Source organism: Brugia malayi (genome assembly GCF_000002995.4).
Source record: "Brugia malayi strain FR3 genome assembly, contig: Bm_v4_Chr4_scaffold_001, whole genome shotgun sequence".
NCBI lineage: Eukaryota > Metazoa > Nematoda > Chromadorea > Rhabditida > Onchocercidae > Brugia > Brugia malayi.
In genome coordinates, this window is record NW_025062478.1 from 7,853,111 (window position 1) to 7,872,481 (window position 19,371).

The following is a 19,371-nucleotide window of genomic DNA, read 5'->3' on the forward strand; positions in this document are numbered from 1 at the left end:
TTAAAGTTCTGTTCTATTAAAATACCGATCAATTTGATCCGATTCAATAAGGAAATGTATGGCAGTTTGAATCACTGATTCCCCATTTAGTGCAATTTCTTGAAATGTTGCAATCGTGTAATTGATCGTGAAGACTGGATTCAAATTTGGTGGTAGCATTATGTCGCCAATTCTGTATATAATCGATTCTGCTCCTGAATTGTCGAAACTTCCAATAATCAACGAGCAATTCAGAGTTGACAGAGCACTCTGAAAAGTTTTTCATCTATGAATTACAAATAATTACCATTCGCAGACGTCTCTCTTCGATATTTCGGTGCACTCTATAGCGATTAGAAATGTCCAATAATTTGGTTTCTCAAAACAATGAGGAGAAGGCTTTTGTGAGCAGAAGAAAGAAAGAAACTCTAGTAAGTAAATTTATTGTTTTGTTTACAAGTGTAGTAGTACAGTTATAGTTACTTTTCTTCCACAACGATAACCTTATTTTCAAGATTCTTCTGTCAATCATACCACCTTAATGATAGTAGTACTTCACTTGTTGACTATTTATTTTAAGTAAATACTTGGTTACTTTTAAGCAGATGCGAAGAATTCTTTCTTACTTGTTTGAGTCTAAAGTACGAAATACAAGGAAATGTTAAAGTAGCTCGTTGCTTCCAACAAATAGTGCCATCAGAGTATAAGCGAAGTGATTGTGCGCCATACGTCGCAACTGATTCGAAGATATTCGTGTCAGGCCTCCAAATTTTAATACCTTTCGGAATCTAAAACACGAAAATTACTTCATAAAACGCAATGACAGGTTTATTTAAGGTAAAAAACTAAAAAATTCCATTATGACTGCTATATCTGTGTAAAGAAATGGACGAATGTATAGTTCAAAATTCTTCATAATTTGAATTCTATTAGAAATAAAAGAAAAAGCGCTTGCGGTAGTAGATTTAATGCCAGAATATTTAAGACGGGAATCTCGCCATTTTTGGAATATTTCGCATGATAAAGAAACTGTATCAAATTGAACAATTATATGACGTATTGAAAAGCTTACTGTCACCTAAAACAATGATAATTAATATTATTTGAAAACGCTGCTGATTTTAACAATTACTGAAATGCACACAGCTCAAGTTGAGGCTCAGTTTTAGAAATTTCACTAAATTCAATGATTGACTCACTTAATGATTTAGCTTGGGCAACTGATACTTCTAATTAATTCCAACTTTTTGATGTCGTTGTTTATAAAGTCAAATATGGAAGTATTTGACTTTACAAATAAGAGTTGGACATTATCAAATCTTGACAGAGCGATATTTTATATGTAATTTAAGTGTGGAAAACGCACAGTAATGAATAATAATGAAATAGAAGTTAATTATTACAAAAATAAATAAATTAATAAACAGATAGCATAGAAAGGAAGCATGCAGACGAACATGCATACAAGCATGCATACCTCTACAGAACGATTATCAGCATGATCATAATTATATCCTAGAAGTAACTCCGAGAATTCGACCTGATTTGTGACCCGATTAATGACGAATGGAGTATCATTGCAAGAGCAACCATCTACCAGCAACAACAATAATGGTAGCATCTAAATAATCATTTTTAATTAAACACTGATCAGATATGCAAAGCTTTCGATTTCATTTGAAAAATTTGTGTGAACAACAAAACATGTAAAACATAACACAAATTTTTGAAACTGTTGGAATTTCCAAGATTTCTTAAATTTAAAGTCATATTTAGCACTAAAGATTTCTGTTTGATATTCCTTTATCCAAACCTTATTTTTATAAACTTTTTCATGAACAAATCACATTTTTATAAGCTGAAGCATAATAAAAGAAAGTAAAAAAAAAAACATAATAGAAAAGTAATTTATAAGAAAAATCACAATGCTTCAATTTGAACTAAATTGTATTCATTCACCAATAAACTAATTGTATTAAGAACAAAAATTCCAATATTAAAAAACATATAAAAATCCATACATTACTGCTGAAATCAAAATTCGATGAAGGCAATAAAGTTAAAAAATTTCGGAAATTTGCAGTAGTTTGAAATGAGAAATTCCTAAGCCTTTGAATTTAATTTCCTGAAATTGCAGCGCTAATGCTGGTTATGGATTTGCAAATGATACGATGCACTTCGATCATCCAAATAGAAAGCTGAAGGAGACACTCTGATATGAATTTCAGTTGTAACTAAAGAAATTTTCAAGTTCACTGACTTGCTAGCAAAGTTGTTGTCCACCAAATCTTCTGCATTCAAATATTTTTGTTTCATTAATTCTTCCTGGATTTTTCACCAAGGAATAGAATTAAGCAAATTCGATCATGCGATTTGAAATTTACGGTGATCACTGGATGACCTATCGCTCAGTTCAGTTCACTCGTAGTGGCTTAATCTTTTACAGGAACAGTGGACATATAGTTATGTATTATCTCATCAATGAGCCTTACATTAAATAGTTCTTAATTTCCAATTTTTATCGTAACTAATTTTGTGAACCATTTTTAAAATTAAATTTCATACGAGTCAATTGTACTTCATTAATAGAATCAATTTTTAGAACAATTTATTAAATGTTTCACCGCACTGACAGTCCGTTGTGCTCATTATGAATTGACAAATGCTGGACAGGAAAGCCATCACCTGTCCATGCTGTTTACATAACTCGGTAAATGAATACTACTACAAATTCATTCGAATGAATTTCTTCAAATTCTTAAAAGGAATTTCACGGAGAAATAATGTCCATCTTTCTTTCCAAAAAAAAAAAAAGAACCGATTCCCAATAATTGAAATCGATTCGAGCTGAAGGAGTGAATAAGGTAATGTCGGATTGATATTACCAGTTCATTTCATTTCAGGTAGATCGCATTAGGGCAAAAATAAGCAAAGGAATAACAAAAGCAAAGAGCAGTAGCAGTAGTCATTAGTTGATTGTTTTTGAACATTGAAAATGCCTGGCACATATATTATTCTTCGCTTCGGCCAAGAACATCCCACTGTTCCTTGGCTCCTATTTTAAGATATTTATTTGTTTCCAATTGGAATCAATATGGAGCGAAATTAACTTGCTTTGCAGTGACTAAAAGTGATCGTTTTCTCCTTCCCCGCCATTCCTGTATTCCTTAGCCAAAATTAATCCATAAAGCAAAGGAACTTACGCTCCAGACTGAGCAGATTGATTTCCCAGAGAACGAGAATAAGTCTAATATATCTAATATATCACCTGAATTGACTTTAAATTTATTTTGGACTTCATACCACATCTTTTTGTTATACATTTTTTGTCAATTTCTGATGAAAATATGACGGCGAGAAATTTTTCTCTCTGAAATTTTTATTTCCTTTTATTAGCTTTTTCTTACAGTGATGAAATTTAGTTCACTAGTGTGACTTTACCAACATCTGAAAATGGTATTTTACAAATATACAAACTGACAAACGAAACTCTTTTTGTACTAACCAAAAAAAAATTGCTGATTCTATGGAGTTCCAAAGGAAATACGCAAATCGCAGATGAAAAATCATTGGCCAAAGCTTTGAAGTCTTCAAGAATAGACAAATAGACAAAGGAAGAGGAAGCGATGTGATTTTATTGTTGCTTTGAAAGCTGTGCAAAGAGTTGAAGAATGGAAGGCCTATTTTAGACACTGAAAAAGGAAAAAGCTATTTGGATATTTTTGAGAAAAATTGGGGTTTTTTTTTTCTAAGGAAAAGATATATACCCATCAAAGTTTTGAAATATTAGACAAAAAATACTGCAGATTCTTCTAAATCTTGCACTTACCCTTATGCACACAAATGCATATTTAGGAAGGAAATATTATCATAAACGTCAGAAAATTTCAAAAAGAAGCACTGCATGCCGAAAGGAATGTTGTTTTCTTTACGACTTTTTTGTGAAATTTAATTTGATTTGAAACATAAATCATTAAATGGGAATTAAAAATCATTTACACAGCTATTAATAAGAACAAACAAATTGTTCTGGTGAAGTCATAGAAATCTCAAATTTCATTCAACTTATTAATAAATGTTTCAGATTTTATGGTCATAGCGTTAGTTTCACTAATTTAATGAAATATTAGAGATGCCAAAAATCAAAGCTAAAGACATTTAGGACCAGAAGTTGAAGTCATTTTGTAATTTCAGATGTGGAACGAATCAGTTCTCACATAGCTTTTATAGTTACGTAAAATACTGCAAGGACTGAGGTACAGTTTATAAAACTATGAAAACAATGAAAATTAATTGTTGTTAAGGTGAAATTTCCAGGTATATGGAATAATTTCATTAAAATATTTCGTCAATATTAGAAGCAACTCAAAATTCAACATGAAATCCATCATTTATCCATTTAGAAGTAACGACTAAGGATTAAAATATTAGAAGAATTTTTCTTTAGTAAGATTAATCAAAGCTATTAAATTTTCATCTATTCAATAATAAATTTATAAAGTATCTCTGTCTCCTCTGATCATTATTAATAATGATATGATTAATAAAAATTCAGGCCAATTCCGGCGGTAATTTTCATTAGAAGTAAGCTCGAAAATACTTCTGAAATAGGTTTAAATCAATTTAATTTAATTTCTCTTCACAAGTCTATATTTTCATCTGGTAAATCGTAAAGGATTTTTTGAAACATCAAGTCTATCCGTTTGGACAATATCAGAAGCAAAGTCATATTTTATCAGTTTTGGCTAGATGTGCAATATGATTTAAAAATGAACAAGAAGCGATTCATTAATAAGCTTTGACGACGTGGCTCTTAGCAAGAAAGGAATTTTGCTCGAGTTGAGCCTTCTTCTGATTCGAATTAGTTAAAATTAGCTTTTCAATTATTTAAATTCGATCTTGTGAAAGGAAGCAAAGCATTCATGAGCATTGCATTAGAATTGAAAGTTTTTCATTAGCATTTTTAAAACTAACCATATATTTGTTTGGAGCTATAGCTTATCCCTGAGGTTTCTTTGCTCAAATCTCTTAACGCTATTTGATTTTGATGATTAAATTAATTTAATTTCTTATTTAAGTATTTTAATTTGATAGCACTTTAAAAAGCAGCTAAAAAATTACGAATTAATTAAAAATTACTTTTCTGCATTTCAGCTGAAGTTCATGAATAATTTGAAATATTTTCTCAAAAAAATTCAAGAATTTGCAGAATGCTGCAGACAGGAATCATTTCTTTATATAGCTTAATTGCAAATGTGAGCTCTCTGAAGAATCCATAAAAATGGTATAGAGGTCAGAAATATTTAAATTAATTTTAAGAACGTTTCTCAGCGATATCAGAATTTCGTGTTTATCTGATGCTTCCTGCACTTTCTCTGCTTTTGGAGAATAAGCTTTTTAAATTTAATTAAGTTAGTTTCTGTTTAGAAGATAATTGCATTTCGAAGTTTCTATCAGCACTATCAAAAAAAGTTCTAAGTTGTGCTACACATTCAAGTAAACTGGAAATATTTCTGCACTACAAATGTTTCCCTTATTCAAATTTTAAGTGCTATTTGCGATTCAAATTCTATCTGTTTAAATATCATTAAAAATATTTAACTTTTTTCGAATCCGACAGAAAATTGATTAATGATTAAAGAGGTAATGTTCCATCAAAAATCATTTAATAATTCCAAAGAATGAAATTGAAATAACACTTAAAACAATGTTCTAGGAATTTCCAACTTTTAGCAAAAAAATCCTATCCAGTCTTCCAGAATTCAAATTTCGGTTTTGAAAAAAAAAAAAAAGAAGTAGTATCGGCTTTAATCGAAACAGATGTGGAAAACAGTGACCTAATTTCATTTGTGAATATTTAGCTTGACACGACTTTTAACAAGTAACACGCAATAAATGATTTTTTTTATACTTCAAATTTTGTCTTTCCTTTCGAAACTTTTGTATGTTCTGGAAGAATGGCGAATGCTGCGAATACGCTGAATAGTGCTGCATAATATTAAATAATTTGTTGTTGAAATTTATATTTCAATGTTTTTGGAATGACATATGACAAATTAGGAAGGAAATATAATGAAGTTTGGCCAAGACTATACATATACATGCAGTATCATTTAGCAGGGAAAGATAGTAGGAATGGGCCAATTTTCAATCAGTTCTTTGGACTTCTATTTTCAGAAAAAAATTAAAGGAATGCACGAAGGTTTCTCTCTCTCTCTCTCTCTCTCTCTCGAGGCTATTGACTGTACAAATTATTCAAATTGGGATATTATAATATCAATAATGCGATTTTACTTGACAACAGTGACACAAACTGAAGTGCGTTTATAGTTTTCCATGTTCTAAGTTACTGGCAAAATGTGCTTATGAATGAGTCCTCGAAATTCACATAAATCATTTTTTCTTGCAGGTCAACAATATCATAAGAAATAGTACTCGATTATATATTTACTCAGTCAACTTCGCCTAAAGAAATTCTAAATTGAACATAAACATATTTCATCGCAATATATCCATAATAGTTGAAGGAGCGGAAAAAACAATAAAGAAATGATTCATAAAATGCGACAAAATGGTCGACAATCCGAAAACGTTAAGGTTAGAGGTCATAAGAATATATGGGAGATTGATAACTTATTATGATATCATTGAAATGATGCATAATCAATTAAAGATATCAAAATAATAGAACAAATTTTTTATTGATATATACATAACGTTTTTTTTTCACAATAATGTACGCGTCGACGATGTGGATGCTCGGCGTTCTTGTCGTAGTTGGCTTGGAAACTGAAGATTATCTCCTCCGAAATATTTTTTTTGCGTTTTTTTCTCAAATTTTTCCTTATTTTTCAAAATCTTTCATTACTTTTACAGCTGGCTTTTACCCTATAAAAAAAGTTAACAAACTCACCAAAAGAGCGCCTTCCTTTAATGCAGTATATCTGTCAGGAATAGATCGACTAAATGGCGGAGATGCACAGAAATGATTCACCGTCTAAAAATCATGAAATCACTTATTAGAATTCCATGCTCTAACTACAATTGTTTGAGTAGAACTTTAAGCGAGGCTTTGGCCTAGGCCCTAAGCCAGCTTTTATGTGTTTGCAACCTTATTTCCATGTCAGATATTCAGCGTCAATTTACACATTGGGAACATAAACGAATCAATAAAGAGTTACGTCCCAGAGCTTTGAAAATTTTTCATACAAAAAGCATAGATTTACTGAACCGATGAAGTAGTGATTATTTCGAATACCGAAGAGAGAGAGAGAGAAGAAAAAAGGAAAAAGTTTGCTCAAAACTTCATGAATTTTATAATTTCAAAAAAAAAATGAATTTCTAATTACTTGGCATTTTTTCGAACGCACTGCGCTGTTATCATTAAAATAATCAAATTTATGACCGTTTAACAGAAATATATTCTGTAAGTTGATGAGAATTAAGATAAAACCGTCTATTAGTATTAGTCACAAAAAGACTTAAATTTGTAGAACTATCATAATTGTCAATAGTCAGTAATAAATGACGAAAGTTAGTATTAAAATATGAATTTGTGAACTAATTAATGATGGTGCAATTACTTTCTCAGCCATATGTTTGTTTAATTAGGTGAATGACTTACGGTAGAAGGTGTGATAATCGATTCATCATCAAGCATACTTCGAGATTCCTCCAATTTTCTCAATGCTTTCTGTATGTCATCGTCGTCATAAATCCCCACAGTAGTAATCAAATCAAAATCTTCCCTCTCATCACAGTTATTAAAATCACTTATCGATTTCGCTGGCGGAGTAGCATTTCTAAAATATTCAAATTGGAAATCGAGTTTTATTTTAATTTGAAAAAACTTAAATCTGTTTTTTATCATTGTTATAAAAAAAATTATCAAAAATTTAATTTAATAAACTAATATAACAAAGAAAAAAATGAACTCCGAATAATAATGAAATTTTTGATGGCCATTTGTTGTTGCTTCGACCGGAACATATATCGGATCCAGCATTTTGATTCGAGAAGCCTGTAAAAATGAAGTCATTGCTAAATGAATTTGGTCAGTTATCTATTCATGTTTCTATTATTCATTATTTATTCTAGTTTGTTTTATTTCAAAATTAAGCAATTATTTTTTAAGCGGTTTGCATGTGTTATTCCAGCAAAAATAGCTTCCATCTGAAGATGACTTATTGCTTCGAGACATTTACGCATAAAGAATTAATTGTGTATATTGAGAAATAACTGCTGAGAATGTGTATATGAGCAAAAACAAGTAGGTAAGATATACATCTTCAACAGTTGTTTTTATTTCAGAATGCTTCCGATATCAGCATTTCATCTCTTCTCATCAATTCGATTATTTAAAAATATCAGAAAAAAGCTTGCAAGCAAAATAGAAGTGTAAAACGAAAGCTATATTACAAAATACCTTCTCTCTAGAATTTTGGAAAGCGAAGTTGGTTTCATTTAAGACTCAACAATACCAAATAATATTCACATCAGTTTTTTTTCCGCTCAGTATTATCGTACTATATTTTAATTAATTAAAAACAGTGAAATATTCTCGAGTAACGGAGTATTCAGCAATAGACTCTACAAGTTAAATCTAGGAAGAAATCAACTGTAAATTGCAAAAAAATGTACAAAAAATATTACGGTGAGTAATTCCCCCGGCTCAGCACCACTGGCAAATACCATAACCGCATGGGCATATCGCGGTCTCTCGATGATTAATTCCGTAGATTCTTCATTCAACTGATCCATCATCGTATCCAAACGTGCTTCAAAAGCACGTAATTCCATATCAGCCATATCACTGTAATAATACTTAATAAATTACAAGCAAGGTACAAAGGTAAATTGATGTATCTGCTAATGAAAGAGAAATTGACAATTGTTTGTTGGGCACTGATGATAATCGATCGAAAGATGTCAAATATTACGGCATTCCATCTGTTTCACTTATTCCATAATTGCTACGTAATTAAAAATATTTTTTATCCTCAAATTTGCTAAAATTATTATATGTCATATTATTTCTCAATAAACAGAAACATTGGCATTACATTTAACAGCAATAAAAGTTTGAAGGATTTTGACTAGAAATGCAAATAAAATTTTTCAGATCCTGCAGAAAAATATGAAATTTATTACAATGAATTGATTAAGTAGCAAAAAATAGGTCACTGACAGTTTACACTTTTTAAAGAGTGCTTGATGACAACAATTTTGGAAGAAAATCAGAACAGAAAATAATAAATAGTGATGAAAAATTTGAAAAAAAAGAAAAAATTTGCTATTCTTCTTGAATAATATCCATTATTGATTCAATTTGTGCACAAATTATATTTTCCTTTACAACAAAAATCGATCTTAAGTACTTATTGAAGAGTTTACTTTTCAATAAAACGCGTAAATATTTGCATACGATAAATTACAAAATTATTTTATCAATTAGCCATCAAATAATCTTCGCGCTTAGCTATAAATTTGCTGAATTTCAATGAAATTACAAATTACACGTGGCTCACATACGATCTATCCATCGAATGAGTTACGATGACTTACAAGAATTATATATGGGAAGAAGGTGACAGCAGTACTCATATTACACTTTCTCGTATTACAAAAAAAAGAAAAGACAAATACAAAACAGAAAGAATAGAATTAATAGTAATGTAAAGCAAATATTGAAATTCTATGGTTGATTGATTACTTATTTAAAAAACAATGAACTTCAGTGGGATGATCAGCTGTGCAAATATTTATACCGTAATATTTCACTTCGCATAATACATACCACTTCAGAGATTGCTGTTCATTGTTTCGACAATTATTCATCACTTCCAGCTACCAGTTCAAATATCTTGAATCTTTTTGTCATCCATCTGTCATCATTCGTATTCTCTTCCATTTCTCCTTTCTCCTCACATCTTCTAATCAAATTAATATTGCACATATTAGCAAGAAGTTTCTCTAAAGATTTAGATACATTTTTCTTAGTAATGAATATATGAAATCAAAATTGGCTTATTCAGCTCTGATAGAATAAGTCCTATGCATTTATGAAGTGATTCACTTTTTTGTTGAATATTTCAGAAACAGTATTGATAAGTAGTGTCTTGTGGCGACAATTAAATACAACATCGATTCACTTTACTAACAGTGTTTTTCTAAAAATATCTGAGAAATTCAACAAAATGTGTTTTTCTAAAAAATATCTGAGATTCAATTTGCTACTCTAAAAATTTTACAGAACCTCAAATTTCAAGCGAATCTTAAATTTATTTTTCCAAATGTAAATATAAAATTAATTCCTCAACGTGACTTAAGTTATTCTATCCATAATAATTCTGGAAGTTAATTACGTACTTTTTAACTAATGCTTTTTGATTTGAAAAAGGAAAAATAGTTGACATTTTCTGTAGAATCCATAAACCAATAAGATTTTAAAAAGTCAACTACATTTTTGTGATACCAAAACAGCAGGGAAAAATTTTTAAATAGCTTACACCTTTTACATGCCATAACTATAATTTTTAAGAACATTCTTTCAATTAGCCAAATTAATCGTCGATGATAAAAATGGCTTTTTTTTATCCTAAACTTGCTGGTTTTTTGTTGCTTTTTTGCCATTCTTAAAGTTTGTGGAAAAACCAACTTCTTATTTCAAGGGAATACTCCCATCGATTGTCTTTGAGAGTGACAAGAATCTAAGATGGATGAGGAAAAGGAGGATCAAGACGAGGTTATAGATGTTACAGTTGTGCCTTTACATTTCAGTTGAAGCACATAACAACTCGGAAAAAAATGAACACAAAACGTAAAGCGTAAATTATGTTTTCTTTAAATATTCTTTGCAATGATATAATGATTTGACATTTGTATTTTCGATGTCCTTCAGTTAAGGCAAGCTAATTCTGAAGGTTTATAGTTTGGATGATGCATGTCCCTCACAAATGCACAAACCGAAAAATTATCTTAGTGACAGGAAAACAGTTCAGAGGTCATGGCTGAGCATCACATTGTAGCTTAGTGCAAAAAATGGGAACTTATCAAAACTCGTAACTAAGATTTCTTACTTTTTCAGAAAATTCATCCAGAATTTGAACAATGAGGAAAATATATGAGAAATCATTTATATCAGTGAGAAGTGATACTTGAAATCACAATTGATATCAATTAAACGTATGGGATGGATGATAAATCTATCTATGAATGTCTCAAGTTATAGGTGTTCTTAATATTTTCTTAGCTTTCTTCTTAATTACATCGAGATGGCTAAGAAAGAAAATATGCATCAGTTCAATGTTATGCACTCAAACAGTGAGGTATTTAGGTCAAATATTTAAGTAATAAGATATCTTTCAAAATAAGCTGGTAAACTTCTGTCCAAACCGATGTTTCAATAATATGGTATATTTTAATTTCTTCTTTTTAACTGTAAGGAGATAAAGAGGTTTTTAAAGGGAGACAAAATATGAAGAGAAAGAAGAGAGTCCTTCTTAATTATAAAGAGATAGATAAGAACACCTATAACTTGAGACATTCATAGATAGATTTATCATCCATCCCATACGTTTAATTGATATCAGTTGTGACTTCAAGTATCACTTCTCACTGATATAAATGATTTCTCATATATTTTCCTCATTGTTCAAATTCTGGATGAATTTTCTGAAAAAGTAAGAAATCTTAGTTACGAGTTTTGATAAGTTCCCATTTTTTGCACTAAGCTACAATGTGATGCTCAGCCATGACCTCTGAACTGTTTTCCTGTCACTAAGATAATTTTTCGGTTTGTGCATTTGTGAGGGACATGCATCATCCAAACTATAAACCTTCAGAATTAGCTTGCCTTAACTGAAGGACATCGAAAATGCAAATGTCAAATGATTCATTATATCATTGCAAAGAATATTTAAAGAAAACATAATTTACGCTTTACGTTTTGTGTTCATTTTTTTCCGAGTTGTTATGTGCTTCAACTGAAATGTAAAGGCACAACTGTAACATCTATAACCTCGTCTTGATCCTCCTTTTCCTCATCCATCTTAGATTCTTGTCACTCTCAAAGACAATCGATGGGAGTATTCCCTTGAAATAAGAAGTTGGTTTTTCCACAAACTTTAAGAATGGCAAAAAAGCAACAAAAAACCAGCAAGTTTAGGATAAAAAAAGCCATTTCGACTAATTTGGCTAATTGAAAGAATGTTCTTAAAAGTGACTTTCCAAATAGCATCAAAAAAAGACTGATTAGGAAGAGAAAATAATTATAACTTGAATATATATATAACTTGAAAGCAGATCAAATGATAATACCTTGTAATGGTATCTTACCGAGTAGTATTTTAAAGTGATAAATTCCCAGATGTGATTTTTTTTTCGTATTGTCATTCAATAATTATAAGTCCTTATTTTATCAAGAAGGATGAAAAGCATTTCTAGAGTTTTCCAAGTTAGAATACATCAGCGGAACTATTGTATATTGTATATCAGAAATCAAGCAGTAAGAATTATCGATAAACAAATTAGGAGTTGGTAAAGCTGATTTTATAAGCAATTAGCATTATAACCTTTTTTGGGAGAATTAAATAACATAACATGAAACTCGCACTAAAGCAAGAATTTCAGGTGATCATAGTAATGAAGAGGTGACAGAGAATAATAAAGAGTGGAGAAGGTACTTGTCCCAAATGTTGGATGCTTGCAAAGTAAATACCAAGAAATCTCAGTCTATTGAATGAGATAAGTAAAACTGTGCATCGAAATAAGATATTTCAAATTCATTCAAAATTTCTTTATCTTTCATCCAACACAATTACAATTGAAAAAAGGGTTTATTTAAGCAATTTTCCAGTCTATGACAAAAGAATTGTGACAAAATGAATGAAAATCAACAAAACTGTTTACAAAACTGCTATAATGAAGCATATCTTGTTGAAAATTTCTTCGTTAGTTATGGAGACAATTTAATAAATGGAGAAAATTAAAAAAATTCATTCCTTTTTTCTGTCCTTCCAAATATTAAACTATTAAATCTTCTTATGGTAACAAAGATAATGAACTTTCTAGCATTTTTCATGGCCATTGTAATACAATCACTTGTCACACACTGGTAACTAATCAGTTAGTCAATAAAGTCGTAATGGAAAAATAATCAAAAGCCAAAGGGCAAAAAAATTTAACAGAACGTACTTTATGTCGGCTTCTTTAAATATTTGAAGTAACGTGACATGCACCATATTCACTTTCGGATTTTTTAAAGAGTCTGCAACAAAAACTCGTTTTTAACACTTCTTTTTACAAATTACGTTTGTGCATACTGCAGAAAATTAAATAAACATTTCGATTGAAATTGAGATTATAAAAAATAAACACGAATAATAGAAAAGAATAAAGAAAGTAGCAAAATCCATAGCAATTATTTATTCGATTCATTTAATCAACCGCTAAATAGTTAATTTAATAAACATAAGAGAGAGAAGGAAGAAATTTTTTGAATCGGAAACCAACTGACAAATCATTTCTTTTACAGTGATGACGTAAGCAAATTTGATCGAATATTTCAATAAAAAGTAAAGTGTGAAATAAGAATTACTATGATAATTGTTGTTTACGTTTGTCACCCAAATTCAGCTACGACTTACCTTCGTTTCATTGAAGATAAACTTGTCTGTCAGATTAATCCTGTAAGTAAGGCAGCTTACGCTAATGAATGAAACTCTCAGTCAAAATCTTTGTTATTCATATGATGTTTGTGCACTCAGTTGGGAACGAAAATGAAAATGGCACTTAATTTTAGTTTTTTTTTTGCTTTAATGAATTATTTCATTAAAATTCCATATAGAAAATTATATTTGCATTGTATTATTTAATTATATTAATATGCTCGAAGTTTAAATGCTTGAAATTAATTATGGTCCAAAATTTCGAATGTCATAATTTCATTTTGTCTTTCATTGTGACTCTCTTTTATTCTGATCGCAATATATCAGAATCTTTACACATGATTCATTATAATAAGAAAATGTGTCAATTTGAAACAATTAGTTATAAAAAAGAAATTCTGGATAATTTTACTTTTTTATCGATCTTTCATTCGGTTCACACTTCCTATTTTCCTAAAAAGAAAAAAAGTTCATAATTTTGAGAAAAATGTACAAATATTTATTTTTAACTTCCAATAGAAGAATATTAAAAGTAGGATATTTGTTTATCAGTTTAAACTAGTGCCTTCGAATGTTTTCCAATTTTCAAAAAAGCAGAACAGAATCACTTCAGTTTATTCAAACAACTTTTGTAACAAATAAAACTGGAGACGATAAGTAATGGTACTAGATTATTAAGGAAGTAATGAACATAAAATTGCTTATTTAGATGAAGAACAAGGATAAAAAAGGAAGAAAAAAGCAGAGGAGAATTAATAACAAAAAAAAAAAAAAAAATGATGTATAAGTTGGCCTAATGCAAGAATATGAGAATTTCTATTATTATTATTTACGAATCATAATTTCTTATTCAAGATTCCATGCTTCGAATGTTACTGCATGCTCCATTACACAAGTAGAAGTAAGTGAAACTTTTTGTACTGAAGCAATCGACCATATCATTTCGATATTTCAGAGCAATGTTGAAGATAAAATAAAAATAGTTGACTGATAAAGGCAAAAATTTTGTTCCCAAAGCGCTAAAGAAAGGAAAACGAAGAACGCAACGAAATAATAGTCAATTTAAAAGTTGATATACACACAGATGCATGCATGCATGCATACATACATACCAAAATGCATGCAGTAAGTCTTTTTCCCTTTACGACAGTAATTCTGAATGACTTTCACTATTTTATTGTTTCGATGTTCTACAAATGACTATTTACTCATCTACTGACTTTTTGAAGACTTCGTACAATTAATAATTAATTGCGTTAAATGGTTTATTTACAATTTCTGTCTATTTTGTAACAATCTCAGCCATTCTATATTAATCAAACCAGTAATTGAATGCGAAAAATAAATACAGTGAACGCTATGACAATAATCATCAATAATAATGATAATTAACAATAATAATTATTAGCAGTAATAATAATAATAATCCTACATACATACCAAAATGCATGTAATAAGTCTTTTCCCCAAGTAATTATTATTTGTGGCTAAAGAAGTAGTTTTAGTAAACACTAAAAAGATTTTTGAAATAATGAAGCACTTTCATATAAATCATCCGGCGTATGCAACGAAGAAAAAGCAGACGGCAAATGCGCATGTTTCAAGATGAAAAAGCAGGTCGAGAATGACGAATCAAGAATCGAGAATGGTACTGATGTAAGAAATCTTGTTGATAGGAACTCATTATGACAAAGAATTAAAAGCAAGAAACGATGGGTATGTCGCAAGAGAAATGACATTGTGAATTGAATTCGTTCAGAATTTAACCGACTGAAAGAGTGAACGATAAAATTCCTCCCTGTCCCCTCCCCTTACCTCATCCATAGCGCAAACTTCAAATGTTCATTTTCCCATACTGAGAGACATTGAATACTGTTTAATGTTCAAGAAATTGGGTTAGGAAATTTGCTCATTCCCGAAGAATTTGTTTTTAATGCGGGAATAGACTTACGCACTGAATTGGAAAAAAATGTTTCAAAACATTTGAATAGTTTTCTTAACTTAGACATCAGAAACGATGTGCAGTCGATCATTATAAAGAATCCATCAAAGAGATAAATAACAAAAACTGTTCACAGATGACCAATGCATTGACAAAGCACTGAGTTGAGTCAATCTTCATTTCCACTTACAAACGATCGAAAAGGAAAAGTGCAAGGAAAAATTCTTCCCTTGTGAATATTCTATGAGAAATATGAAAGCTGCTAACAACAGCCAACTTTTCTAAGATATTTGCTGAAGATAGTAAAAAAGAAACTTTATTTGGTTTAATTTTACTTTCTTCCATTGTAGTTATAGAAATTGAGTAAAACTAAGTAAAATTAACAATTAATACAAAAAAAAAAATCCAATTTCAGGTCAAGAGCATTGATGTAATTGTAAATAGTAAGAAGGGAAAGAAGAAGAAAGATGTAATTGCTATTGAAATGATAGATGGATGTGATAAATGGTTGAGTGGTTATATTTATATGATTACAACAGCTAAGGATGCCAATGGTATGTCATTAGAAGGCCATTCTTCCATGCTTTTCTCATTATTGTTATTCGCAATAGAAAAGATATTACAATAATAAATCGAATAGGTGACACCAAATCGAGATTTAACTGGTCTAATTTGTCTTGCATGTAAGAGATCTGAAAATTTGAAAAGAAACAAAAATTGGATTTTGAATTCATATATTACTAATAAGATTTGAAAAATCGTAAGAAAGAAATCCATTGAAAATGAAAAAACAGCAACTGAAAAAAACCATAATAAAGTTAAGAGAATTAAGTGAAGTAGAACAAAATTATATATTTAATTATATATATATATATATATAAAATTATATATTTAACATTCCTAAGTAACAAGGAAACGAGATAAGCAAGAAGGTATAATCAAAGATTATTTTTCGATATTCTACGATAAAAAAAAAAAAAACATAGAATGAACTGATTTATGCAGAATTTGTATTTTATTCTTTCCTGTTGAAATTTATAGACGCTAAAATTCAGGAGTAAACGAGTAATACTTGTGAAGTGTAGCAGAGCAGACGACACTGGGAAGTAATCACTTTGGCAAGTGATTATTTTATAACAGCTAACATATGATATGACATCCTTTTTGGACACCAACCAATAATAGGCAAGGTCGATGGTGTTATTCTGCATTTTTCAATTAACATTTTGTACATGCCGAACTGAAATTCGCTTGAAATTATTATAAATTAGCAAATATTTCTATCATACTGAACGAAACGTTGGAACGGTCGTTTCTAGCATTAATATTTAATATCAAAATTTAAACTTAGATTCTTAATGTTGCCATTGCAAAAAGTCAGAGAGGTCAAAAATAAAAATGACATTCGAATTCACTGGAAGTGACAATAACGGGTACATAATAAAATTCTGATTTCTTACAGAATCAAAAAAAGAAGAAAAAAACTAAACAGAAATGTAAACACATTCCAATGGACACTCTAATATTAGAGATGTCTCACAAATAGGAAAAAAGTACCGTAAAAGATACACTACTTATTAAAAAGAGAAAGACAGAGTGTATGATGACAATAATAAGATGAAATTTATATTCTTTTGAATTAAATCAACAACAATTCAGGTTAATAACTTAGGTTAAGATTCATATTGATAAGTTTGAAGTGATAGGTAATAAGATAAGGGGTGATAAGCGGTATGCAACATTATGAGCATTGTTGCGTAAAGTATGACAGAAAGTAATTGAAATAGTTTAGTAGTAGGGTAATAATTGCCATTCTTGTTACCTGAATATTTCATCTAATTCAGACTGTCTCGACAGTAAATGGAATGCTGAATGAGTTTGGATCTAGTCTTAGCCTCAGGTATTTTTGGACACCCTGATGTGTCATCTGATGAACAATTGTATTGCTAGTCATGGACCACTCCATTTGAAGGTATTGCTCTGAGACAAAGCAGTACACTGAAAATTTCTGTATATTAAATATTATAACCCTATTAAGTAATTACAAAGTTTGTCATTATGAATTTGAAAATTTTGAATTTAATTTATATTAGCGTTTTTCATCGGTTTTTGGAGAAAAAAAAAAAAATAAGATATTTAGTATATTGGCAGGAAGAATTAACAATATCGATAAGCTGTTAATGCGAAGAATACTTAGAAATGAAATCAATAATAACTCCGACTAAAATAATCACGATCCGACTTTTTTTCAACTATAATTTCACGCTTTTTTCATACCTGCGGAAAAAACTATTATTAGTAGCATTCTTACTCAGAAAACCGGTATTAAATTTCTCCTGCTCAGATAACCGGTAATTAAAAAACTTCATTTAACCCAACCAATCTGTGCTTATAGAAATACAAGAAAATGGTCCGTCCAGTCATTACTACTTTTGAGATGATTTGTTCATCAATTACTTCAATAACTTGGCAATTTTTAATTTTCTTCTCAAGTTGCATTGCTTTGAATGCAACTTTTAGGATTTACTTTTTCCATTAATTGCAAAAGGAAAAGGAAGATATTAACAAAGGAAGACAATAGATATCATCAAATAAAAGTGAACAATTAAGTTCGAAGAGATCTAGTGTCAGTTGAGCAGATGCAATTCAATGAATTCGTAAACAGTCATTTCATTAACGAAGCAAATAAATTAAACATAATAGAAGTAGGAGAAATGTTTGAGTAATACATTGCAGTCAACTGAATAACAATTTTTCCTAATGTTAATAACAGTTGCAACTCTAACTCTAATTAAGTAAAGACTTAATGACAAATAAACTTAGTCTCACAGACTGGAAAACGATGAAAGACGTCCACAAAGGAAGAATGAGGTAGTAGTAACAGCTGCATATTTTAGTTACTTTCATTCTTCAGTTCATGCAGAAGAATGCAACCTTTCCTTCTAAACGAAACATTTTAATAACAATTCTACTGGAAATATGTCCTTTGAAAGTTTTGAAAAGATTAAAAAAAATGATTGTAGAAGCACTAAAGCGCTTAAATAAACTTTAACCATGATTTTCTAACCATCAATTTTTTTATAGCCTTTATCAAGTATTTCAAAAAATTATATCGTTTAATCCTTGAAAATTGAAAAATGCTGAATAGTAAAGCACTGAAGCCACCAAAACGGAAGAAAGAGATCAGCATGTTTATAAAGATTTTTTTTTTTATATCAATTTTGTTTTCCATCATGAGTGTCTCGAGAAAATTAAATTTAGGAACCAGTTAACGGTAAAAAATAGCCTGATTTTAGTGTCCACAACCGACTTTTTTACTAACTGCGCACTTCTCCGTGCCATAAATTCTTTTCCTTCATGTATGTATGATAAGCACAATGTACAAACAAATTCCACACGTTTTTTTTTTCTCAAATAAAACAAAGTTTCCACATATTTTCTTGATGATACAAACAAATCGCTACAGAGCTTGAATAAGTTGCAATAAAAAGATATTGCAGTGCAGCTGCAAAAAGAACGTATATTTTCAAAAAATTTTTATTGTTGCATTGCGGGAAACAAAAGAATATGTAATCAATGCAGCATGCAAAATACTAGTATATGACATATGCAACAAACGTTTTTATTCCAAAAGACACGTCATTTATTCTATGACTGAAGCGTTCGGTTGATTAATAAAATTTAAAACAGTACATCTTAAATTATGAAGCTGAAACTGCTTGAGACGAAAGAATTTTGTGGATATACGATAATTTTTTGGACTGCAATCAAAAAATAGAAAGA

General features: G+C 29.8%; 2 protein-coding genes across 3 annotated transcripts; both read right to left on the reverse strand.

Moving 5' to 3' along the window:
• Positions 1 to 1,600, reverse strand: Bm6983 (Uncharacterized protein; the record flags this gene model as incomplete). The annotated part of the gene is made up of 4 exons (XM_043082061.1): positions 1 to 249; positions 606 to 767; positions 935 to 1,057; positions 1,457 to 1,600. 4 exons carry the CDS (start codon positions 1,598 to 1,600, stop codon positions 1 to 3), a joined length of 678 nt encoding a protein of 225 aa, XP_042937995.1.
• A 5,105-nt stretch (positions 1,601 to 6,705) lies between these two features.
• On the reverse strand, positions 6,706 to 13,220 carry Bm2126 (Uncharacterized protein; the record flags this gene model as incomplete). 2 transcript variants are annotated; one of them, XM_043082062.1, is made up of 6 exons in its annotated part: positions 6,706 to 6,768; positions 6,893 to 6,976; positions 7,604 to 7,781; positions 7,914 to 7,999; positions 8,632 to 8,791; positions 13,174 to 13,220. In XM_043082062.1, the coding sequence occupies 6 exons, from the start codon at positions 13,218 to 13,220 to the stop codon at positions 6,706 to 6,708; spliced, it is 618 nt and encodes a 205-aa protein (XP_042937996.1). The 2 variants fall into 2 exon arrangements, with proteins under 2 accessions (XP_042937996.1, XP_001901638.1); XM_001901603.1 differs by lacking the exon at positions 13,174 to 13,220 and having other exon boundaries at positions 8,632 to 8,787.
• Between the last annotated feature and the right edge of the window lie 6,151 nt (positions 13,221 to 19,371).